This window comes from Rana temporaria, chromosome 4 (genome assembly GCF_905171775.1).
Source record: "Rana temporaria chromosome 4, aRanTem1.1, whole genome shotgun sequence".
Classification (NCBI taxonomy): Eukaryota; Metazoa; Chordata; class Amphibia; order Anura; family Ranidae; genus Rana; species Rana temporaria.
Genome location: NC_053492.1, coordinates 98,716,492 through 98,737,436, shown reverse-complemented (window position 1 = coordinate 98,737,436; position 20,945 = coordinate 98,716,492). Strand labels below are relative to the sequence as shown.

Below are 20,945 nucleotides of genomic sequence, written 5' to 3'. Positions count from 1 at the left end.
TACACATCTGCCATTATTTAAAGTGCCTCTGATTAACCCCAAATAAAATTTAGCTGTTCTAGTAGGTCTTTACTGACATTTTCTTAGTCGCATCCTACAGCAAAAGCCATGGTCCACAGAGAGCTTCCAAAGCATCAGAGGGATAAAATTGTTAAAAGGTATCAGTCAGAAGAAGGGTACAAAAGAATTGCCAAGGAATTCAATATACCATGGAAAACAGTGGAGAAAATATGCACAACAGTGACATTACCAAGAACTGGATGTCCCTCCAAATTGATGACAAGGCAAGAAGAACTCTGGTCAGGGAGGCTGCCAAGAGGCCTACAGCAACATTAAAGGATGCTTCAGGAATATCTGGCAAGTACTGGCTGTGTGGTACATGTGACAACAATCTCCCATATTCTTCATATGTCTGGGTTATGGGGTAGAGTGGCAAGACGGGAAGCCTTTTCTTACAAAGAAAAAACATCCAAGCCAGGCTTCATTTTGCAAAAACACATCTGAAGTTTCCCAAAAGCATGCGGGGAAAATGTGTTCTGGCCTGATGAACCAAGGTTGAATGGCCTGTTCTGTTTTGGTGCAAAACAACACTGCAAATCAGCATGCAGCGCATCATACCCACAGTGAAGCATGGTGGTGACAGCATCATGCATTGGGGCTGTTTTTCTTCAGCTGGAACAGGGGCCTTAGTCAAGGTAGAGGGAATTATGAACAGTTCGCAAAGCTTTCAGACTAGAAAGCTGAACACGAAGAGGAACTTCATCTTTCAGCATAACAATGACCCAAAGCATACATCCAAATCAACAAAGGAATGGCTTCACCAGAAGAAGATTACAGTTTTGGAATGGCCCAGCCAGAGCCCAGACCTGAATCTCATTGAAAATCTGTGGGGTGATCTGAAAAGGACTGTGCACAGGAGATGCCCTCGCAATCTGACAGATTGGAGTGTTTTTGCAAAGAAGAGTGGGCAAATATTGCCATGTCAAGATGTGCAATGCTGATAGACCCATACCCAAAAATCTGAGTGCTGTAATAAAATCAAAAGGTGTTTCAACAAAGTATTAGTTTAAGGGTGTGCACACTTATGCAACCATATTATTTTAGTTTTCAGTTTTTACTTCCCTCTACCTAAAAGATTTCAGTTTGTTTTTCAATTGAGTTGTACAGTTTTTAGGTCACATTAAAGGTGGAAAAAGTTCTGAAATGATTTATCTTTCCTAATTTTTTTACATCACAGAAACCTGACATTTTTGCAGGGGTGTGTGGACTTTTTGTATCCACTCTAGCTGCTCGTACATTTTTTTTCTGGTTATTTTACTTGTATCTACTATAAATCTTGCTGCCCCTGACCATCTAATGAATAATTTTTACATTTAAGTCCTTAACATTGTATTGAACTCAATTATTGTTTTAGTACATTTTCACATATTCCTATGTTTTTCAATAAATCCCAATATATTCATAGACCTGTAACAGAATGGAGGAATGGAGACATTGGGTTTGTTTACTAAGGAAAATACACTGTTCACTTTACAAATGAAGTTTCCTCAGATCTCAGTGAACGAGGTGACACTTCAGTTTTGCAAAGAATAACCAATCATGTGTAAAAAAAAAAAAAAAAGTATTTTTGCTTGCTCGTGATTGGATGATAGAAGTCAGCAGAGCTTTACTACATTCACTTAGATCTAGAGAAAGTTCCCTTGCAGAGTGCAACTGCACTTGCAAAGTGAACAGTCTACTTGTCTTTAGAAAATCATCCCAATTATATCACTATATAACCTTGTAAGAAATAATACCTGTATCTGAATTATTAAAAAGTGTATCTTATTTTGCTTATTTTATTTTGTAATATATGTAATTCTATATATATATATATATATATATTTTCTTTTCAGTCCAAAACATATGTGTGCAATAGTCAAGGAGAAGTTGTTTGTTTCACTGTCGACTTTGTAACAGGATTTACCTGCTTCGACAGCAAATCAAAGGTAAGAAAACAAATGTGATTTGTTAGAATTCTGATGCGACATAAACTCAAGGTCAGTAAAACAAGAGGAGTCTGTAGATGTATTGTTTTCTTTTCTTTTATGCCCAACTTCCCCACTATATCTCTGTTTTGCAGATAAAATGACAGTGCAAAATATGTTAAACAAAACGTTGCCCTCATTTAAAAGATATGAAAGCAGAAAATATTTTTATTGCAGAAAATAAAGGCTTTTTACCTTCCTGTTTGCAAGATGATTTAGAATGTACACTGCTCATCTCAGTGTACATTCTTCCCATGCCTTGATGCCAGGAAAAGTGAACTCCTGTGTGCATTTGCAACAGTTACTTTATCCTGAGTCAATCAAGATGGTCAAAGATGCCAAACCCCAGAATAAGACCTGGGGAAGATGTTGATGCAGATGATGGAGCATCACTGGAGTGGAGGTGAGTATTGAAGATTTTATTTGCAATTTCCAGCAGAACTAAACCTAAAGTATAAAAAAAAGAAACTGCGAGCAGGTATCCCTACATTGCAGAAGAGACACGGTGAATAGCAGTCTTCAATAAGACACACTTACATACCTGCTTGCAGACATCTATTGAATGTACACTGAGCTGTATTTGCATTCCTAGCACACACTATGGGCCAGATTCACAGAACAGATACGACAGCGTATCTCCTGATACGCGGTCGTATCTGTTGTTCTATCTATGCGGCTGATTCATAGAATCAGTTCCGCATATATAGCCCTAAGATCCGACAGGTGTAATTGACTAACACCGTCGGATTTTAGGATGCAATACCTCGGCCGCCGCTGGGTGGAGTTTGCGTCGTATTCCAGCGTCGGGTATGCAAATTAGCAGTTACGGCGATCCACAAAGGTTTTTCCCGTCGTTACGTCGGCGCACGTCTTAGTTTCCCGTCGCAAAGTTAGGGCTGCTATTAACATGGTGTAAAATTACTCCACCATGTTAAAGTATGCCCGTCGTTCCCGCGACGCTTTTGAATTTTTTTTCCGGCGTAAGTACGTTACGCACGTCGCGATTCACAAACACGTCGCGCCGCCGTAATTTTGCGCAAAGCGCGTCAGGAAAATTGCGAACGGAGCATGCGCAGTACGTCCGGTGCGGGAGCGTGCCTAATTTAAATGGTACCCGCCCCATTTGAATTGGGCAGGCTTGCGCCAGACGTGTTTACGATACACCGCCGCAAGTTTACAGGTAAGTGCTTGTGGATCGGGCACTAACTCTGAAAACTTGCGGCGGTGTAACGTAAACGGGTTACGTTACACGGCCGCAATTCTATGTGAATCTGGCCCTGGGTGTGCCAGAATTAGTGACTAATAGGGTGTAGGGTGGTACCCAATCCTTTCCGCCCCTGGACAATTAAGAGGTTCAAAACTCGGCTCCCAGGTGTAGTCTAGGGAGAAGCTATCAGTGACAGATAAAACTATTGAATCGGAAGGTGCAATGAACATTTTCCAGAGTTTAGTTCCAACAGCTCTGAATACAATTTTAAAGATATGGGGCTTTAAAATTATCATAAAATTTACAACAAACTTTAGACATATTTTACATTGGTTATCCCAAGATTAAAAGACATGTGTCAATATGTAGAGATATAGGGCCAGATTCTTGTAGAATCTGCGGCGGCGTAGCGTAAGCCATTTATACTACGCCGCCGCAAATTACTGGAGCAAGTGCAGTATTCTCCAAGCACTTCCTCCGTAATTTGCGTCGGCATAGTGTAATTGGCCCGGCGTAAGGCCGCGTAATTCAAAGGGGGCGGCTTATATTTAAATTAAGCGCGCCCCCGCGCCGATCGAACTGCGCATGCACCGGGCATAAAAATAGCCCAGTGCGGATGCTCCAGCTCACGACGGAAAACGTCAATGACGCCGACGTGAGCGTCATTGACGTAAAGTCGTATTCGCGGACAACTTACGAAAACGACGTAAACGACGGAAAAAGCCGACGCTGACCCCGACGCCATACTTAACATGGCATACGACGGACCTACGTAAACTTGCCCCTCATTATAGCAGGGGCAAGTTTACGCTTACGGAAACATCGTAAACTCACTGCGTCGTCCGCGCGTACGTTCGGGAATCTCGCGTAACTAGCTAATTTGCATAGACGACGGGGAAAACGACGATGCGACACCTAGCGACGGGAAGAAAAATTGCATTTAAGATCTGACAGCGTAAGAGCCTTACGCCTATCAGATCTAATCGGTATCTATGCGTAACTGATTCTAAGACTCAGTCGCATAGATACCCTGGGCCAGATTAGGACTTACGACGCTGCAAATGGCCTTGCGCCGTCGTAACGCCTTTGAGAATCTGGGCCATAAAGTAATACTGCACAATACTGCACTAAAACAAATCATAAACATCATCATCTTACTCTTTTTCTTCCAAAACAGTGGTATTGCCAGCAATAGGATGCAACTGCCCATGCAATTTGACCTGTCAAATCGCATGACAAGTCGCTCCACTGTGAGCTCCACAGGTGCTTGTTCTGAATTCTGTATTTCACTGGTCTTTGTAACCATCACATGGTAACCATTAGAACATTTATCTTTAAAATGGAACAGTAATCAAAAATGTAGCAAGTCCATGTGACATGTTGAGGAGTAATACAAATGCAGCAGGCTAAATATAGATGTATATAGTGGAATATCTGCGCTACTCCTAAAACAAAAATCAAAAATGACACACTGGTGCTGCAACTTAAATAGCCTGAATATTCAGCCTATACCATGTATATAAAGAAAAAAAAAACAATATATATATAACCTCCCTGATACAAAAGGGAAAGGTGACAATGGTATGACAATACACTTTATAAGCTTTATAAAAACAATATAAGTCCAAACAAAGTGCTCCAATATTGAATGATATTGAAGGACACTGGAGAAATCACTTGGTTCTTCTGTCCAGAAAATAAAACAAACAACACGGCTTAAAAGATTTGCTGGATCTCAGATTATAGAGATCAAACACGATCATCAAGAAATAATTTAGATCAGGGATATTCCTCTACAGGTTCATCCAGTACAGAGATCCTTGTAATGCAGTGAGCTCTCCAGCGGTATGGTTGTCCTGCAGCTACAGCGATACCCTTATTTAGGAAATCTCCAGCAATAGGATATATCATGTGATAGAAAAGAGAGGCTTCATGGTGCAGTACTCCAGGTAAAGATTTATTGAAAACTTCTTAGGCACTGACATCCAAAAAAGATTCAAACCAGCTTGAGCCACGGCAGAACTGTGGAGGAATATCCCTGATCTGAGTGATCCCTTGATGAGTATGTTTGATCTCTATAATCTGCGATCCAAAGAATCTGGTAAGCGGCATTGTTTGTTTTATGTTTTAGAAAGAAGCACCAAGTGATTTCTCCAGTGTCATTCAATATTGTTCACTATTGGATCACCTTGTTTGGATTTTTCTTGTGTTTAAAAAGTGACTGTGTATTAGCATTACATACCATTGTCACCTTCCCCTTTTGTATCTAGGCAGTTATATATGTTGTTTGGTTGCACAATTTTTTTTCTTTATAAGCAGGCCAGACAAGAAGACAATTTTGTGACATTTCTACTGTATGTAGGTTGTTTTGTTGCTCATTTTGAAGTTTGGGCAACTTGTTTGAATCAAGAGAGTTGTATAGCAAATAAAGTGACCATGTACATTAGTAATGCATATTTTCCACTAGAATTTATAAAAATATTTAAAAAATATATTTTACGCCACTTCCTACTTGCTTTTATAGGGATATAATGGTTTCTCTTGGTGGGACTACTCCAAAATGGAGGAGAGGACAAATGTTTTTTGCAAATTCTGCCTCTAGGGATGCCAAACCGCACACTCTTTTAGTACCACACGAGATTGGCCAACCATAAGCCATTGCTAATTATATATACAGAAAAAACGATGTTGATAATTATTGTGTAGTGGTACCCCCGTGAGAGCTGCTAATAGATTCTGTACTTCACTGACTACCTTGACTCTGCAAATCCTCCCTTACCTTTGACACCCTGGGTTCCGTCATCTGACCAACTGTAGTAGTAAATAGAGACTCACACAGTATTGAAGAAACAGTTCAAATATGTTTACTGTATTAATAAAACACAAAATACATATATATCAACTTTGTCAGTTAGTAAGAAACACTCTTGCATACACCGCTATTTTATCTATACTTATCAATCAAAAAAACACAATATATTGGTGCAAAGTTCCTTTGATCGTAAATGAACACAACTATTAACCCAATCACAGAAACCTATGTGAACAGGTTAACAGGAGGGTAGACAACTGACACTATATCTTATATGTCAGATTTCTCCCTTCTGCCTCCTCAGCTCACAGGCCAGTAAATCCTACACAATATAAAGAAACACTGCAAACTATTAAATTCAAATAGAATGTCTCTCTTTCGCAGTCCAATGCAATTAAGGCAGATGAGGGAAAAGGATGATAAAAGGGTAAACGGGTATTCCTTGAAATCCAGATATCTTCAGCTAGCCTCTTTATGTGGTAAATAAAATAATCCTTGATGACAGAGTGTAGCAGATTTGGCAGAACTTTGATTTATCCTTGTAGTATTATGACTTCCTTATTTTATGATCCTAAAGATGTTATCCAATATGGCTACTGGAATTAATATTGTGAACATAGGTGTCTGCTTTCAGTGTCCGTTATAACCTAGAATTAAACTTCTGTGGGACTACACACCAGTAGTGTTGAGCAGAATATGCCATATTCGATTTCGCGATATATCTCGAATATATATTCGAATATTCGAGATATATTCGCTAAATTCGAATATTCGTGATATTTTATCGAAATTAAATGATTGCGATTTTTCGCTATTGCGAATGCGACAATAATTGCGATTTTTTTATAACTGCGGTAGGAGCGCTCTGATTGGCTCAGAATATTCGTGATATTTTATCGAAATATCGCAACATGCGAATGCGATATTTATTGCGCAATTTCGAGATATGCTGGAGGAGCGCTCTGATTGGCTCAGAATATTCGTGATATTTTATCGAAATATCGCAACATGCGAATGCGATATTTATTGCGTAATTTCGAGATATGCTGGAGGAGCGCTCTGATTGGCTCAGAATATTCGTGATATTTTATCGAAATATCGCAACATGCGAATGCGATATTTATTGCGCAATTTCGAGATATGCTGGAGGAGCGCTCTGATTGGCTCACTCTGAAATCGAATATTCAAGATATTTTAACGCAATTTCACAAAATGCGAATGCGAAATTGATTGCAGATATTTCGAAAACTGCTGTAGCAGCACTCTGAAATAGAATATTTATGATATTTTACCCAAAAAACATATTGCGATTGCGATTTTTCGATCGCGCATGCGCAATTGCGCGAACAGCATGCGACCATTTCCTGGAGCCTTGCCAGTTTCCAACTTATGATCGCAGCGCAATCACACAGCAACATGGTTGGAAGCAATTTCACTAAGTCTGAGGAAAAGATGCTGATTTGTGTAAGTATTTTGACCACTGTTATTTCATCATCTTCAACTGCATTTTAGTCTAGTTTAAAAGTTAGTATATATGATCAGATATTAGTATTTCACAAAAAATGTGTCTCCTGCTTTTACAAAACTACAAGTCCCAGCATGCCTGGACAGCTGCAGACACCCTGGTTGGCAAATGTGTATTTAGGCACTTTTCCTTGTTATTTAGCATAATGAATTTAACATTTTTTTGGACATAGGACATATGCGAACGTCCTGACTTCAGTGTCCTCAAGGCCCAAGGACGTTCGAATACATATTGCCCTTTAGATGTTGCAGAACTACAACTTCCAGCATGCCTGGGAATGCTGGCACTTCTAGTATTGTAAGTTCTGCAGGCCCCCATTTTTCAGGCCTTTATGCACGGGTCTCTAAACTGTGGCACCCTAGATGCAGCAAAAGTAAAATTCTTAGCATGCACTGACAGACCGTGGCTGATGGGAGTAGTAGTTTTGCAACAGCTGGAGGTGGACTGGTCTTGAAACCCAGAGTTAGGTAACAAACCCGTAGTGTTTTGCAACCATTCTGCCTCCAGCTGGTTTTTTTCTGTTGAAAAGCCTGTGGCATGCAAAACACAACCCAAAAACTCCACCCGGTGGAACGAAAAATTTGCACACACCTAAAGAGTGACATCACAAAAAACTGCGACGGTTGCATACGTCAGTGGTCCTCCGAAAAGGTCCCGTCTCTGACCCCCCGGGGCGTTAGGCTCCTGACAGGGAAAAGAGTTACTGTGGTCCATACAGCCGAAGCCATGTGGACCCATCTCGGTCCAAGCAGCGCAATCAACACGCGAACAACACGCGACCATTTCCTGGACCCTTGCCAGTTTCCAACTTTATGATCGCAACGCAATCGCAGAGCAAGATGGTTGGAAGTAATTTCACTGTATCTGAGGAAAATTTGCTGATTTGTGTAAGTATTTTGACCACTGTTATTTCATTATCTTCAACTGCATTTTAGTCTAGTTTAAAAGTTAGTATATATGATCAGATATTAGTATTTCACAAAAAATGTGTCTCCTGCTTTTACAAAACTACAAGTCCCAGCATGCCTGGACAGCTGCAGACACCCTGGTTGGCAAATGTGTATTTAGCCACTTTTCCTTGTTATTTAGCATAATGAATTTAACATTTTTTTGGACATAGGACGTATGCGAACGTCCTGACTTCAGTGTCCTCAAGGCCCAAGGACGTTCGAATACATATTGCCCTTTAGATGTTGCAGAACTACAACTTCCAGCATGCCTGGGAATGCTGGCACTTCTAGTATTGTAAGTTCTGCAGGCCCCCATTTTTCAGGCCTTTATGCACGGGTCTATAAACTGTGGCACCCTAGATGCAGCAAAAGTAAAATTCTTAACATGCACTGACAGACCGTGGCTGATGGGAGTAGTAGTTTTGCAACAGCTGGAGGTGGACTGGTCTTGAAACCCAGAGTTAGGTAACAAACCCGTAGTGTTTTGCAACCATTCTGCCTCCAGCTGGTTTTTTTCTGTTGAAAAGCCTGTAGCGTGCAAAACACAACCCAAAAACTCCACCCGGATGCAGTGAAAAATGTGCACACACCTAAAGAGTGACATCACAAAAAACTGCGACGGGTACATACGTCAGTGGTCCTCCGAAAAGGTCCCGTCTCTGACCCCCCGGGGCGTTAGGCTCCTGACAGGGAAAAGAGTTAGCAACGCATATCTCCCCTATACGTGTATCCTGTGTTGTTAATAATATATTCATAATTATGCAAATGATAATGGCTGCTATATTTATGCAAAAAAGGTGGCGACCGAAATGGCAGGATATAAAATCTGTCATGTTACCCCTGTCATTGATTAATAAGGCGAGAATGCTTCCAATTGTTGAATAGCATACATTTACGTCATATATCCATAAGGCTGTCAACAGAAGTATTACAATATACTTTGTTCTTCATCTTGCAGAAGTTCCTGGAAACAGGATACGATGAGCTGCGGAGGCAGCCAGAGAAAAGGGCTGTGGTCAGCGCCCTAATCGCTGACTTTGGCGGCCAACACGACCACAAGGCGATTGTGAAGAAGTGGTCTGACCTGAAGAGGCGCCAAATGGATCAGGTCAGACGTCTTCGGGCTAGATATCATCCAGGTAAGTTATTGTTGACAGTTATGTTTTTTTTTTCAAAAGTGTATTTTGTGCGTGAACTCGAAAGAGAGAGGAGCCGGCCTGCAGGAGTTGGGAGGCCTCCCCCAGAGGCAATCTGCCACCTTTCTCCATGCCCCGGTTGGCAATGGCGGGTGTGAGGGGGTCCTCCCAACCCAACCTCGCATAGCACACCCACCGGGGGCGGGGCTGAGACCACCAAACTCAATTCACATGTAGCCGAGAGCGGGATCCGAACCCCTAGCTGCAGAGGTGAATCACTTGTCAGCGCAGTGGCAATCGCGTGGAGCCACCACAGCTCCTTTGGTGACAGTTATGTAAGGTCATATGTAATTCATGTAAGGTCAGATGTTGTTAACCAAGATGCCATGTTGTGCTAACATATATCACCACCAGCCAAGGTATTCATAGTACTGTTGAAAAAAGACATGGGACAGCAGACAGGAACACAGAAGTTATGTGGGAACATACTTTTCCCATTGCTTTGCATGGGACTTTAAAGAAAAACCCCGACCATGGCAAATGGGGGTGGGTAAGGTTTAAACCACCTATCCTATGTTTGTGGCTGACATATAAGTAACCTGTGTGCCAAGTTTCATATAAATATCTTTAGCCGTTTGTACGTGATGCTGGAACATACATACATACATACATACATACATACATACATTTATGCACACACACACGTTGAGTTTTATATATATAGATTACCACTAAATTCCTGTGTTAGGAGTGGGGTTGTTATAGTAATCCCGTGTGCTCCATCAGGCCCTTTTTTTAACATGAGATCGTCTGAACAAAACAAAGGAGACAAAAACAGCTCATTTTAACATGGTGGCATCCCAGCTCACGCTCAGTCCCCTGTAGTGCCCACAAGACCCTTTAATATAACATTGTCCCATTGGTTAACTGTCTATATAAATCAATTTGTATTCATATACAATACAGCAGAGTACACAGAATTTGCATACGTCATTAGAAAACATTTTTATAATATATGAACATTGTGTTATTATAGGTGCTCCAATACCAGCTGTGCGCGCCAAGCGCAGAAGGCGCCAGGCCGATGAGGAGGAGGAGGAGGAGAATGCGGCAGAGGAGGATGCGGCAGAGGAGGAGATGGATGAGGAGGAGCAGCCAGGGCCCTCCCACTCCCCAACCCCAGCTCCTGTTGAGGAGCAAGCTGAGGAGCTTCCCCCCCCCACCACCCCAACTTCTCAAGCAGAAGAGCAGGAGGAAGACAGCGGTCCTGTGAGCCTCGTTCAGGAAGGTAAATATGTGCACAATGATTAATAACATTTCAACAATAAAATGTAGATATAAAAATGGACAACATATAAAGCGCACCTGTCAGATTGTAGAACCATAATATGGTATTGATGCTAGAAGTATACAGGTAGTGCATAATTATTAGGCAAGTTGTATTTTTGAGGATTCATTTTATTATTGAACAACAACCATGTTCTCAATGAACCCCAAAAACTCATTAATATCAAAGCTGAATTTTTTTGGAAGTAGTTTTTAGTTTGTTTTTAGTGTTAGTTATTTTCGGGGGATATCTGTGTGTGCAGGTGACTACTATTACTGTGCAGAATTATTAGGCAACTTAACCAAAAAATAAATAGATACCCATTTCAATGATTTATTTTTAACAGTGAAACCAATATAACATCTCAACATTCACAAATACACATTTCTGACATTTAAAAACAAAACAAAAACAAATCAGTGACCAATATAGCCACCTTTCTTTGCAAGGACACTCAAAAGCCTGACATCCATGGATACTGTCAGTGTTTTGATCTGTTCACCATCAACATTGCGTGCAGCAGCAACCACAGCCTCCCAGACACTGTTCAGAGAGGTGTACTGTTTTCCCTCCTTGTAAATCCCACATTTGATGATGGACCACAGGTTCTCAATGGGGTTCAGATCAGGTGAACAAGGAGGCCATGTCATTACTTTTTTTTATTTAATACCCTTTCTTGCCAGCCACGCTGTGGAGTACTTTGACACGTGTGATGGAGCATTGTCCTGCATGAAAATCATGTTTTTCTTGAAGGATGGTGACTTTTTCCTGTACCACTGCTTGAAGAAGGTCTCTTCCATAATCTGGCAGTAGGACTGGGAGTTGAGCTTGACTCCATCCTCAATCCGAAAAGGCCCCACAAGCTCATCTTTGATGATACCAGCCCAAACCAGTACTCCACCACCACCTTGCTGGCGTCTGAGTCGGACTGGAGCTCCCTGCCCTTTACCAATCCAGCCACGGGCTCTTCCATCTGGCCCATCAAGACTCACTCTCATTTCAGCAGTCCATAAAACCTTAGAAAAATCTTTCTTGAGATATTTATTGGCACAGTCTTGACGTTGCAGCTTGTGTGTCTTGTTCAGTGGTCGTCGTCTTTCAGCCTTTCTTACCTTGGCCATGTCTCTGGGTATTGCACACCTTGTGCTTTTGGGCACCCCAGTGATGTTGCAGCTCTGAAATATGGCCAATCTGGTGGCAAGTGGCATCTTGGCAGCTGCACGCTTAACTTTTCTCAGTTCATGGGCAGTTATTTTGCACCTTTGTTTTTCCACACGCTTCTTTTGTTTGATGATCACGCTTCATAAGCTTTGCAATTTTAAGGGTGCTGCATCCCTCTGCTAGATATCTCTCTATTTTGGACTTTTCAGAGTCTGTCAAATCCTTCTTTTGGCCCATTTTGCCAAAGAAAAGGAAATTGACTAATAATTATGCACACCTGATATAGAGTGTTGATGTCATTAGACCACACACCTTCTCATTACAGAGATGTACATTACCTAATATGCCTAATCTGTAGTAGGCTTTCGAGCCTATACAGCTTGGAGTAAGACAACATGCATAAAGAGGATGATGTGGTCCAAATACTCATTTGCCTAATAATTCTGCACTCCCGGGATGTGTTAGACACATAACAAGTGTATACACATGATAATGATTGATTAATAAGCAAAAAAAATATTTTATTTATTTGGTAACGTTCTTTGAAATCCAAATGTTTTTTTATTATATCCTAACAGCATCAAGAGATATGAGAAGGCAGAACAGACTCATCAAAAAGACCCACCAGAGGATCCTGCAAAACCAACGCAAGATCCGCTACCTGACGCAACAAAATGCTCTGCTAGAGCAGCAGCAATCCGAACATATTGCGGAAATGGAACGGATTCAGAAACGCATTGATAGTTATATCTGAATTTATTTTTGTATTAAAAAATCTTATTTTTTGGAAATGTTTCATTTCTTTTTGAGATAGAGTTGTAGGTTTTTCAACACATCTAACTTCACATCAAACAAATCAACATCAACACATTTAACTTCATAATAAGCAAAAACATTTTATACTATTATTTTATTTAACAGTAACCTAGGACAAACTAAAGCACACGACACAGACACGACGAACACAAAATAAACTGTTGAAAAATGAACATAACAAAAGCAACAATATATATATATATACAAAGAGAGAGAGAGAGGGAGAGCAAGAAAGAGAGAGAATGCAGATGAGCTCTTGCAGACAGCCCAATGGTTGCAGTATAAATGCCGCAAAACAGGGTTTAACATAAGGTTCATTGTTATAGTTACACTTGCTGTTTAGATCCGGTCTGGTAGCTTGTAGCGGAGGCTGTTGGTGGATCCGCTGTGCCAGAGAGGTCATGAAGCTTTACTCAGCATGGAGGCAGCAGCAGGAGTATTAAAATATAATATAACTAGACAATGCATTTCCTGAGGAAAATGCGAGTGGGAATGCTGAATAGCTTAATTGGTGAGCCCCTTGCCAAAGACATTCACCATAACCACTACACTATCTTTAGGACACACAGCTTCTTTCTCTATCTGCAAAGTATAGAGTATGCTGACTTCCTGGTCGCCCCTCCCCCCTCAATAGGTTTCCCCTCCCCCCAAGGTCAGTGAGGAGGAATATTGCACTGAGGTCAGGAAAGTTATTTATGGAAAGAAATAACATTACAAACGCTTTTAATTCACAGATCTAATACATGATTTAAGCCTCCAAACAAAGCTTAATAAATCCTCAAACGTACATGCAATTGATACAACGACTACACCGTTTGAAATACACGGCCCTTGTAAACGCATCGATATGAAATTTATGTAGATAAACTTAAAAATGTGGCCATGTCTGCGATTTAGAAAAGAGCGTCTTTGTGAGTTCTGCAGCAACATTTTTTAGATAATTTAACATGAGAGTCTATGAGACATAATTTCTGGCTGTTGCTCCAATAACTAAAACTAAAATACGTATCGCAGAATTGATCACATTGCCATAAACCAGACAAGCATAGCTACGTTTTGATATAAAAATTGTGTATGAAAAGTAGATCTTGTGGGCGTGAGACCAATTTGTTTCCCCTTTTTGTAAAGATATTTTTAATTACAAAGATCTCCAATGTTAAGGTCACATGACAGACTCTAAATCCCCTCCATAGGATTACATTATAACCGATTGCATTTTTGTGAAAAATTCGCAAAACGTAAATTGCGTTTTCACCAAAAAATTGTAAACGATAACGATCTGAAAAGTCATAGCCGGATAGCTAAATATTTTGTGACCGCTTTAAAGTTTTTTCAGTGTCTGTAAGTGAAAGTATGAAGTAGCTGAAACTTTTGGCAGGGCATGTGAATTCAAAGGGGAAAAGGATGGTCTCATTGACTTCAATGTTAAAAAAAAGGGTCTAAAAGCTTAAAATTTATAAAAGTGTAAAAAGTAGAAAAAAACTTGAAGAAGTCCCATCATTAGCTGAACGAGACGAACATTTTTACAGTTGAATGGTCTCAATAGCTGAAAGTATGCCGAAGTTACGCAGAACCAAAAAACGTAAGGAATAATAAGATTACTAAATTTACGTATATCAATACTGGAAATGTTTATTAAAGCATTCACACTAATTAAGATTAATACATTTACGGGTATCCATACTGGGAATGCTTATTAAAGCATTCCCACTAAGTATCACACAGGCATGATTTACAAGCAGTAGTGGTAATAGTAATAGATAGCATAAAAACACTTGGGGAATACTTTACAGCATCAGTAGTGGTCATAGTAGTCAATAGTGTACCAAAAAATTGGGACACAGGTGTCTTGACTGAGCTGTAATAGTAGTAGTAGACATTGACAATACAGTGTCAAATCACTCGGGCAAGAGGTGCCATGATGAACAGCAGTCTTAATAAGAGTATATAGGGTGTGAAATAACTGCTGACATAGGTGTCTTGACTGGGCAGCAGAAGCAGCAGTAGTAGTATTACCAGTAGTAGTTGATACAGAGTCATATCACATGGGCAGGAGGTGCCATGATGAACAGCAGTAGGAATAGGAGTATATAGAGTGTCAAATAACTGCTGACATAGGTGTATTGACTGGGCGGCAGCAGCAGCAGAAGCAGCAGTAGTAGTATTAACAGTAGTAGTTGACACAGAGTCATATCACTTGGGCAGGAGGTGCCATGATGAACAGCAGTATTAATAAGAGTATATAGGGTGTGAAATAACTGCTGACATAGGTGTCTTGACTGGGCGGCAGCAGCAGCAGAAGCAGCAGTAGTAGTATTAACAGTAGTAGTTGACACAGAGTCATATCACATGGGCAGGAGGTGCCATGATGAACAGCAGTATTAATAAGAGTATATAGGGTGTGAAATAACTGCTGACATAGGTGTCTTGACTGGGCAGCAGAAGCAGCAGTAGTAGTATTACCAGTAGTAGTTGATACAGAGTCATATCACATGGGCAGGAGGTGCCATGATGAACAGCAGTAGGAATAGGAGTATATAGAGTGTCAAATAACTGCTGACATAGGTGTATTGACTGGGCGGCAGCAGCAGCAGAAGCAGCAGTAGTAGTATTAACAGTAGTAGTTGATACAGAGTCATATCACATGGGCAGGAGGTGCCATGATGAACAGCAGTAGGAATAGGAGTATATAGAGTGTCAAATAACTGCTGACATAGGTGTATTGACTGGGCGGCAGCAGCAGCAGAAGCAGCAGTAGTAGTATTAACAGTAGTAGTTGATACAGAGTCATATCACATGGGCAGGAGGTGCCATGATGAACAGCAGTAGGAATAGAAGTATATAGAGTGTGAAATAACTGCTGACATAGGTGTCTTGACTGGGCAGCAGCAGCAGAAGCAGCAGTAGTAGTATTAGCAGTAGTAGTTGATACAGAATCATATCACTTGGGCAGGAGGTGCCATGATGAACAGCAGTATTAATAAGAGTATATAGGGTGTGAAATAACTGCTGACATAGGTGTCTTGACTGATCCAGAGGAGTCATGGGAGAAAATCATGTGGTCAGATGAGACCATAATATAACTTTTTGATCATAATTTCACTAACCGTGTTCGGAGGAAGAATAATGATGAGTACCATGCCAAGAACGCCATCCCTAATGTGAAGCATGGGGGTGGTAGCATCATGCTTTGGTGGTGTTTTTCTGCACATGGGACAGGGTGACTGCACTGTATTAAGGAGAGGATGACCGTGGCCATGTATTGCGAGATTTTGGGCAACAACCTCCTTCCCTGAGTTAGAGCTTTGAAGATGGGTCGAGGCTGGGTCTTCCAACATGACAATGACCCAAAGCACACAGCCAGGATAACCAAGGATTGGCTCTGTAAGGAGCATATCAAGGTTCTGGCGTGGCCTAGCCAGTCTCCAGACCTAAACCCAATAGAGAATCTTTGGAGGGAGCTCAAACTCCGTGTTTCTCAGCGAGAGCCCAGAAACATGACTGATGTAGAGAAGATCTGTGTGGAGGAGTGGGCCAAAATCCCTCCTCCAGTGTGTGCAAAGCTGGTGTAAAACTACAAGAAAGGTTTGACCGCTGTAATTGCAAAGAAAGCCTACTGTACCAAATATTAACATTGATTTTCTCTGATGTTAAAATAGTTATATTCAGCACTGTAAATACATCAGGTCCGGGGCTTCATCAGGGAATGCATGACAAGGGACCCTTCAGCGCCCTGAACCGACGACGGGTGCCAGAAAGTCACCGCCGATCCAGGACTCATTCATCTTTATGAATGTGAGTCTGTCCACGGAGTCTGTGGACAGACGGGTCCTCTTGTCCGTGACCACCCCACCTGCCGCGCTGAATGTCCGCTCAGATAGTACGCTGGAGGGGGGGCAAGACAATAACTCCAGCGCATACTGAGCGAGCTCGCGGCAGGTGTCCAATCTGGCAACCCAGTACTCCATGGGGTCGTCGGTGCTCATACTGTCAGAAGCACCGACGGACGCCATGTAGTCTGCCACCATGTGGGCCAGCCGCTGGTGGTGACTGCTGCTGCTGCTGGTGCTGGTACTGGGTCGCTCGGTTTGGAAGAACATCCTCATCTCATCCATTAGGTCCCCTGCTCGGCTGCTGCTGGGTGCAGCCACCTGCTGGGTGAGATGAGGGGGGACAACTGGAGGCCGGGGAGTTGCCTGCTCCAACCGGCTGACAATGCCTGCCTGCAGTTCCTCCATCCGGTGCTGCCTCCGGCTGGCTGGGATGAACTGCTCCAGTTTCCCCTTGCACCTGGGATCCAAAAGGGTGGCCATCCAGAAATCATCCCTCGCCTTGATGGTCTTAACCCGGGGGTCCCTCCTGAGGCATCTCAGCATGTGGGCAGCCATGGGGAAGAGCACAGCCCGCTGTGACTCCACACTGCTGGCCAGGTGAATGAGGTCCGACTCTTCATCCCTGAGGCGCTGCTGGTCACGCTCAGAGATGCCCAACCCCCGGACTATCGGTGCCCCCAACACCGGCTCTCCCTCCTGACCAGGCCCTGACTCCGGGACGACACCAGCAACCACCTCCTCCTCATCATCATCATCCTCCTCCTCCTCCTCGTCCTGGCCCTGGTCTCGGTGGAGCATTGCTGACTCCTCCTGCTCCACCAAGGCACTCTCCCCAGCTTTGAGCAGGCGATCTAGTGTCCTCTCCAGCATGAACACTATTGGCAGCACGCTATTGAGGCCGATGTGCTCACTGCTGACCATCTTGGTCGCCTGCTCGAAGGAGGACAACACTTGGCAGACCTGGTTTATCTGCCCCCACTCCGCACAGGCGATGAAAGGGAGTTGTGGTGAAGCCCTCTCAGTGCCTAGTTCCATCAGGTACTCCCTCACCGCCCTTTGCTGCTCCCACAACCTCTTCAGCATGTGGAGGGTGGAGTTCCACCGCGTCACACTGTCCACAATCAGCCTGTGAAGGGGCAGACTGTACTTCCGCTGCAACTTGGACAGGGACGCGGTAGCGGTTGGGGAGCGCCTGAAGTGGCTGGCAATCCTACGCGCCTTTGCCACAATGTCACTCAACCCTGGATAAGTGCGCAGGAACTTCTGCACCACCAGGTTGAGGACATGTGCCAGACAGGGCACGTGGGTCAGACTGCCAGCACTAAGGGCGGCGAGTAGGTTGCTGCCGTTATCGCAGACAACCATACCTGCCTGGAGCCTTCGGGGTGTCAGCCACTTCTGGACCTGAGCCTGAAGTGCTTTCAGCACTTCTTCTCCAGTGTGTCTCCGGTCCCCTAAACTAACAAGCTGGAGCACGGCCTGACAGCGCATGTGCCCCACACTTGAGTAGCTACGGGGGCGCTTGCTGGGAGGCTCAGCAGCTGCGGAGACAGTGGCTTGAGGGAGACCAGCAGTTCTCCCCTGGACACCCCGGGGCGGCACCACAAGATCGGTTGCCGCCGATCCCTCACCGACGCCTCGGAGGGAAACCCAATGGGCCGTGAAGCTGATGTAGCGCCCCTGCCCATGCCTGCTGGTCCAGCCATCCATTGTCAGATGAACCCTGTCGCTGACAGCGTGATCCAGCGACAGGGTTACATTCTGCACAATGTGCTGGTGTAGGGCAGGGACACCAGTCCTGGCAAAGAAATGGCGGCTGGGGACACGCCATTGGGGTTGGGCCTGCTCCAACATCTGCCTGAAGGGGTTGCTGTCAACTATGTTGAAGGGCAGCAGATGTTGGGCAATAACCCTTGCCAGGAGCCCATTGAGGGAACGCACACGTCGGTCTCCAGGGGGGAAGGGAGTGGTGCGGTCAAAGGCGTCTGAAATCGACGCCTGGCGCCGGACGGCAGTGCGGGACACAGACGTGGAGGGTGCTGTGGAAGTAGAGGTCTGGCTGCCGGTACCAGTACCTCTACTAGAGGGAGCGGGGGGCATGACCTGCTGGAAAGAGATGAAGATGTGGCAGGGGCTGCTGTACCCTGCTCACTTGTGGTGGTGGCGCTGCTACCACCACCACGCTTCATCTCGTCAAACACCGCCCAGTGGTTTATCCTCAGGTGCTGGTTCAGGGCTGTGGTACCCACCCGAGCCAAACACTTCCCTCTCTTCACCCTCACTTTACAAATCCGGCAGATGGCCACGGTAGGGTTGTCTGCCACCAGGGTAAAGTAATTCCAGACAGGTGACTTCAGCACCGCCCTCCTGTCAGATGGGGTGACGCTTACTTGCACCTGCTGGGACTCGGTGCGCACAGGTGGAGCTGCCTGCTGCTGCTGCTGCTGCTGCTGCTCCTCCTCCTGACACCTCCTGCTGCCATCACCAGTGGAGACCCTGACGATGGTCTCCCTGGTGGTGACCTGGCGCACCGTTTCACCAGGGTGCCTACCTTCCCCGTCGTCACTGACGTAGTGAGCCGACGCGTCAGATGGCAACCATGATGGGTCACCCTCTTCGCCCCCAGAGATGTCAGACCAAGGGCTGAAATGTGTTGGTCTGAGGGAACCAACTGACATGGAGCCTCTAGCCTGGCTCCGCTGTCCCCTCACCCACGCCTGGGTCTGACTAGGTGCTGCTTTTTCCTGCACCAAAACAGTAGCACCAGTTTGAAGGGATGTCTCTGGGATACTGCCAGCAGGTATCCCATCCTCCTCATCCATCCCTTCAAAAAGGTCCTGACCATCAGGACAGAGCTGAAGGTCTGCCTGATGCATGGCCTCCCCCAAGATATCCCTATGACTGTCGCTGTCGAACAGTAAGATGCTGGACTCTTGGGGGCTGGGGGGGGGGGTACTACAGGCACCGGTGTAATGGTGGTACTACTGTGAGTCGGGACCGACGACTCAGTGGCACTGCTGTGCCCCATGTAGTCCACCACTACTTCAGCCTGAGATGGCAATATCGGGCGGCTGCCCGATGGGAAGAACTCCCGGATCAGGCGTACTCCCCTTGCACCCGATCCTCTAACACTAGTAGGGGCACGAGAGGTACCCCGTGCTGGCAGCGATCCAGCACTGGGAGTAACTCCCCTACCCCTGCTGCCACGGCCACGGATGCCGCTCATTATTGCTGATATGTGTGTGGGGGGGGTAAACTTTATTGGGGGGGGGGAATGTGAACAAAATGTGTTTTTGTGTTTTTGTGTTTTTTTTACAAGACAGGCACGCAGACAAAGACGTACACAGACAGCTACTAAACTATAAGAAAAGTAGTACACCAAAGACAAGGACTACAAAATTAAAGAAAAAAAAAAAAGCACTAAACAAACACTAACTTTTTTTTTTTTTTTTTTTTTTTTTTAAACACAAAACACAGACACTAAACACACACTAAGCTAAGCTAGATGAAATAAATGTACACTAACAGTGTGTACACTTACTACACAAAATTTAACTAAACTGAACACAAAACTTAGCTTTTAGAAAAGCTCTTTAGGAAAAACTAAAGAAAATGTGAACTGAAATGCCTAGCAAATATCACTGAACAGCGAACCTGCAAGATCTAACAGTAACACAAGATGAACAAAACTTAGCTTTTAGAAAAGCTCTTTTAGAAAGCTCAGCAAAATGTGCACTGAAATCTCTAGCAAATATCACTGAACAGCGAAGATGCAGGATCAAACAGTAACACAAATGAACAAAACAGCACAAAACAGCACAAAACGTAGCTTTGAAAAAAGCTCTTGGGTCTATTGCTTTGAAAAAAGCAGTTGATATACTGGAAAAGATCCACTGGAATCACTAAATAGCAATGCTGGTGATGATATAAATCAATCAGGAACAAAGACACAGGAACACAGAAACAGCCTCCACACTCTCTAGCCAGCTTCTGAATCTGCAATGAAATGGTGCTGGGAGTGAGCTTATATAATGTCCATGCAGGCAGGTTCCTATTGGTTGCTAACCTCTGACGAGTGTGGAAGGAGAACTCTGATTGGCTCTGATGCAAAAGGGCGGAGCAAATAATCGCGCAATATTCCTATTGCCGAA

General features: G+C 43.8%; 1 protein-coding gene across 1 annotated transcript in view; it reads left to right on the top strand.

The window, feature by feature from the left end:
* SNTG2 (syntrophin gamma 2) overlaps positions 1–20,945 on the top strand; it is a 625,709-nt gene that overhangs the window by 555,501 nt on the left and 49,263 nt on the right. Inside the window, 1 exon segment of the mRNA XM_040348669.1 lies at positions 1,896–1,988. Coding sequence (XP_040204603.1) covers positions 1,896–1,988 — 93 coding nt within the window.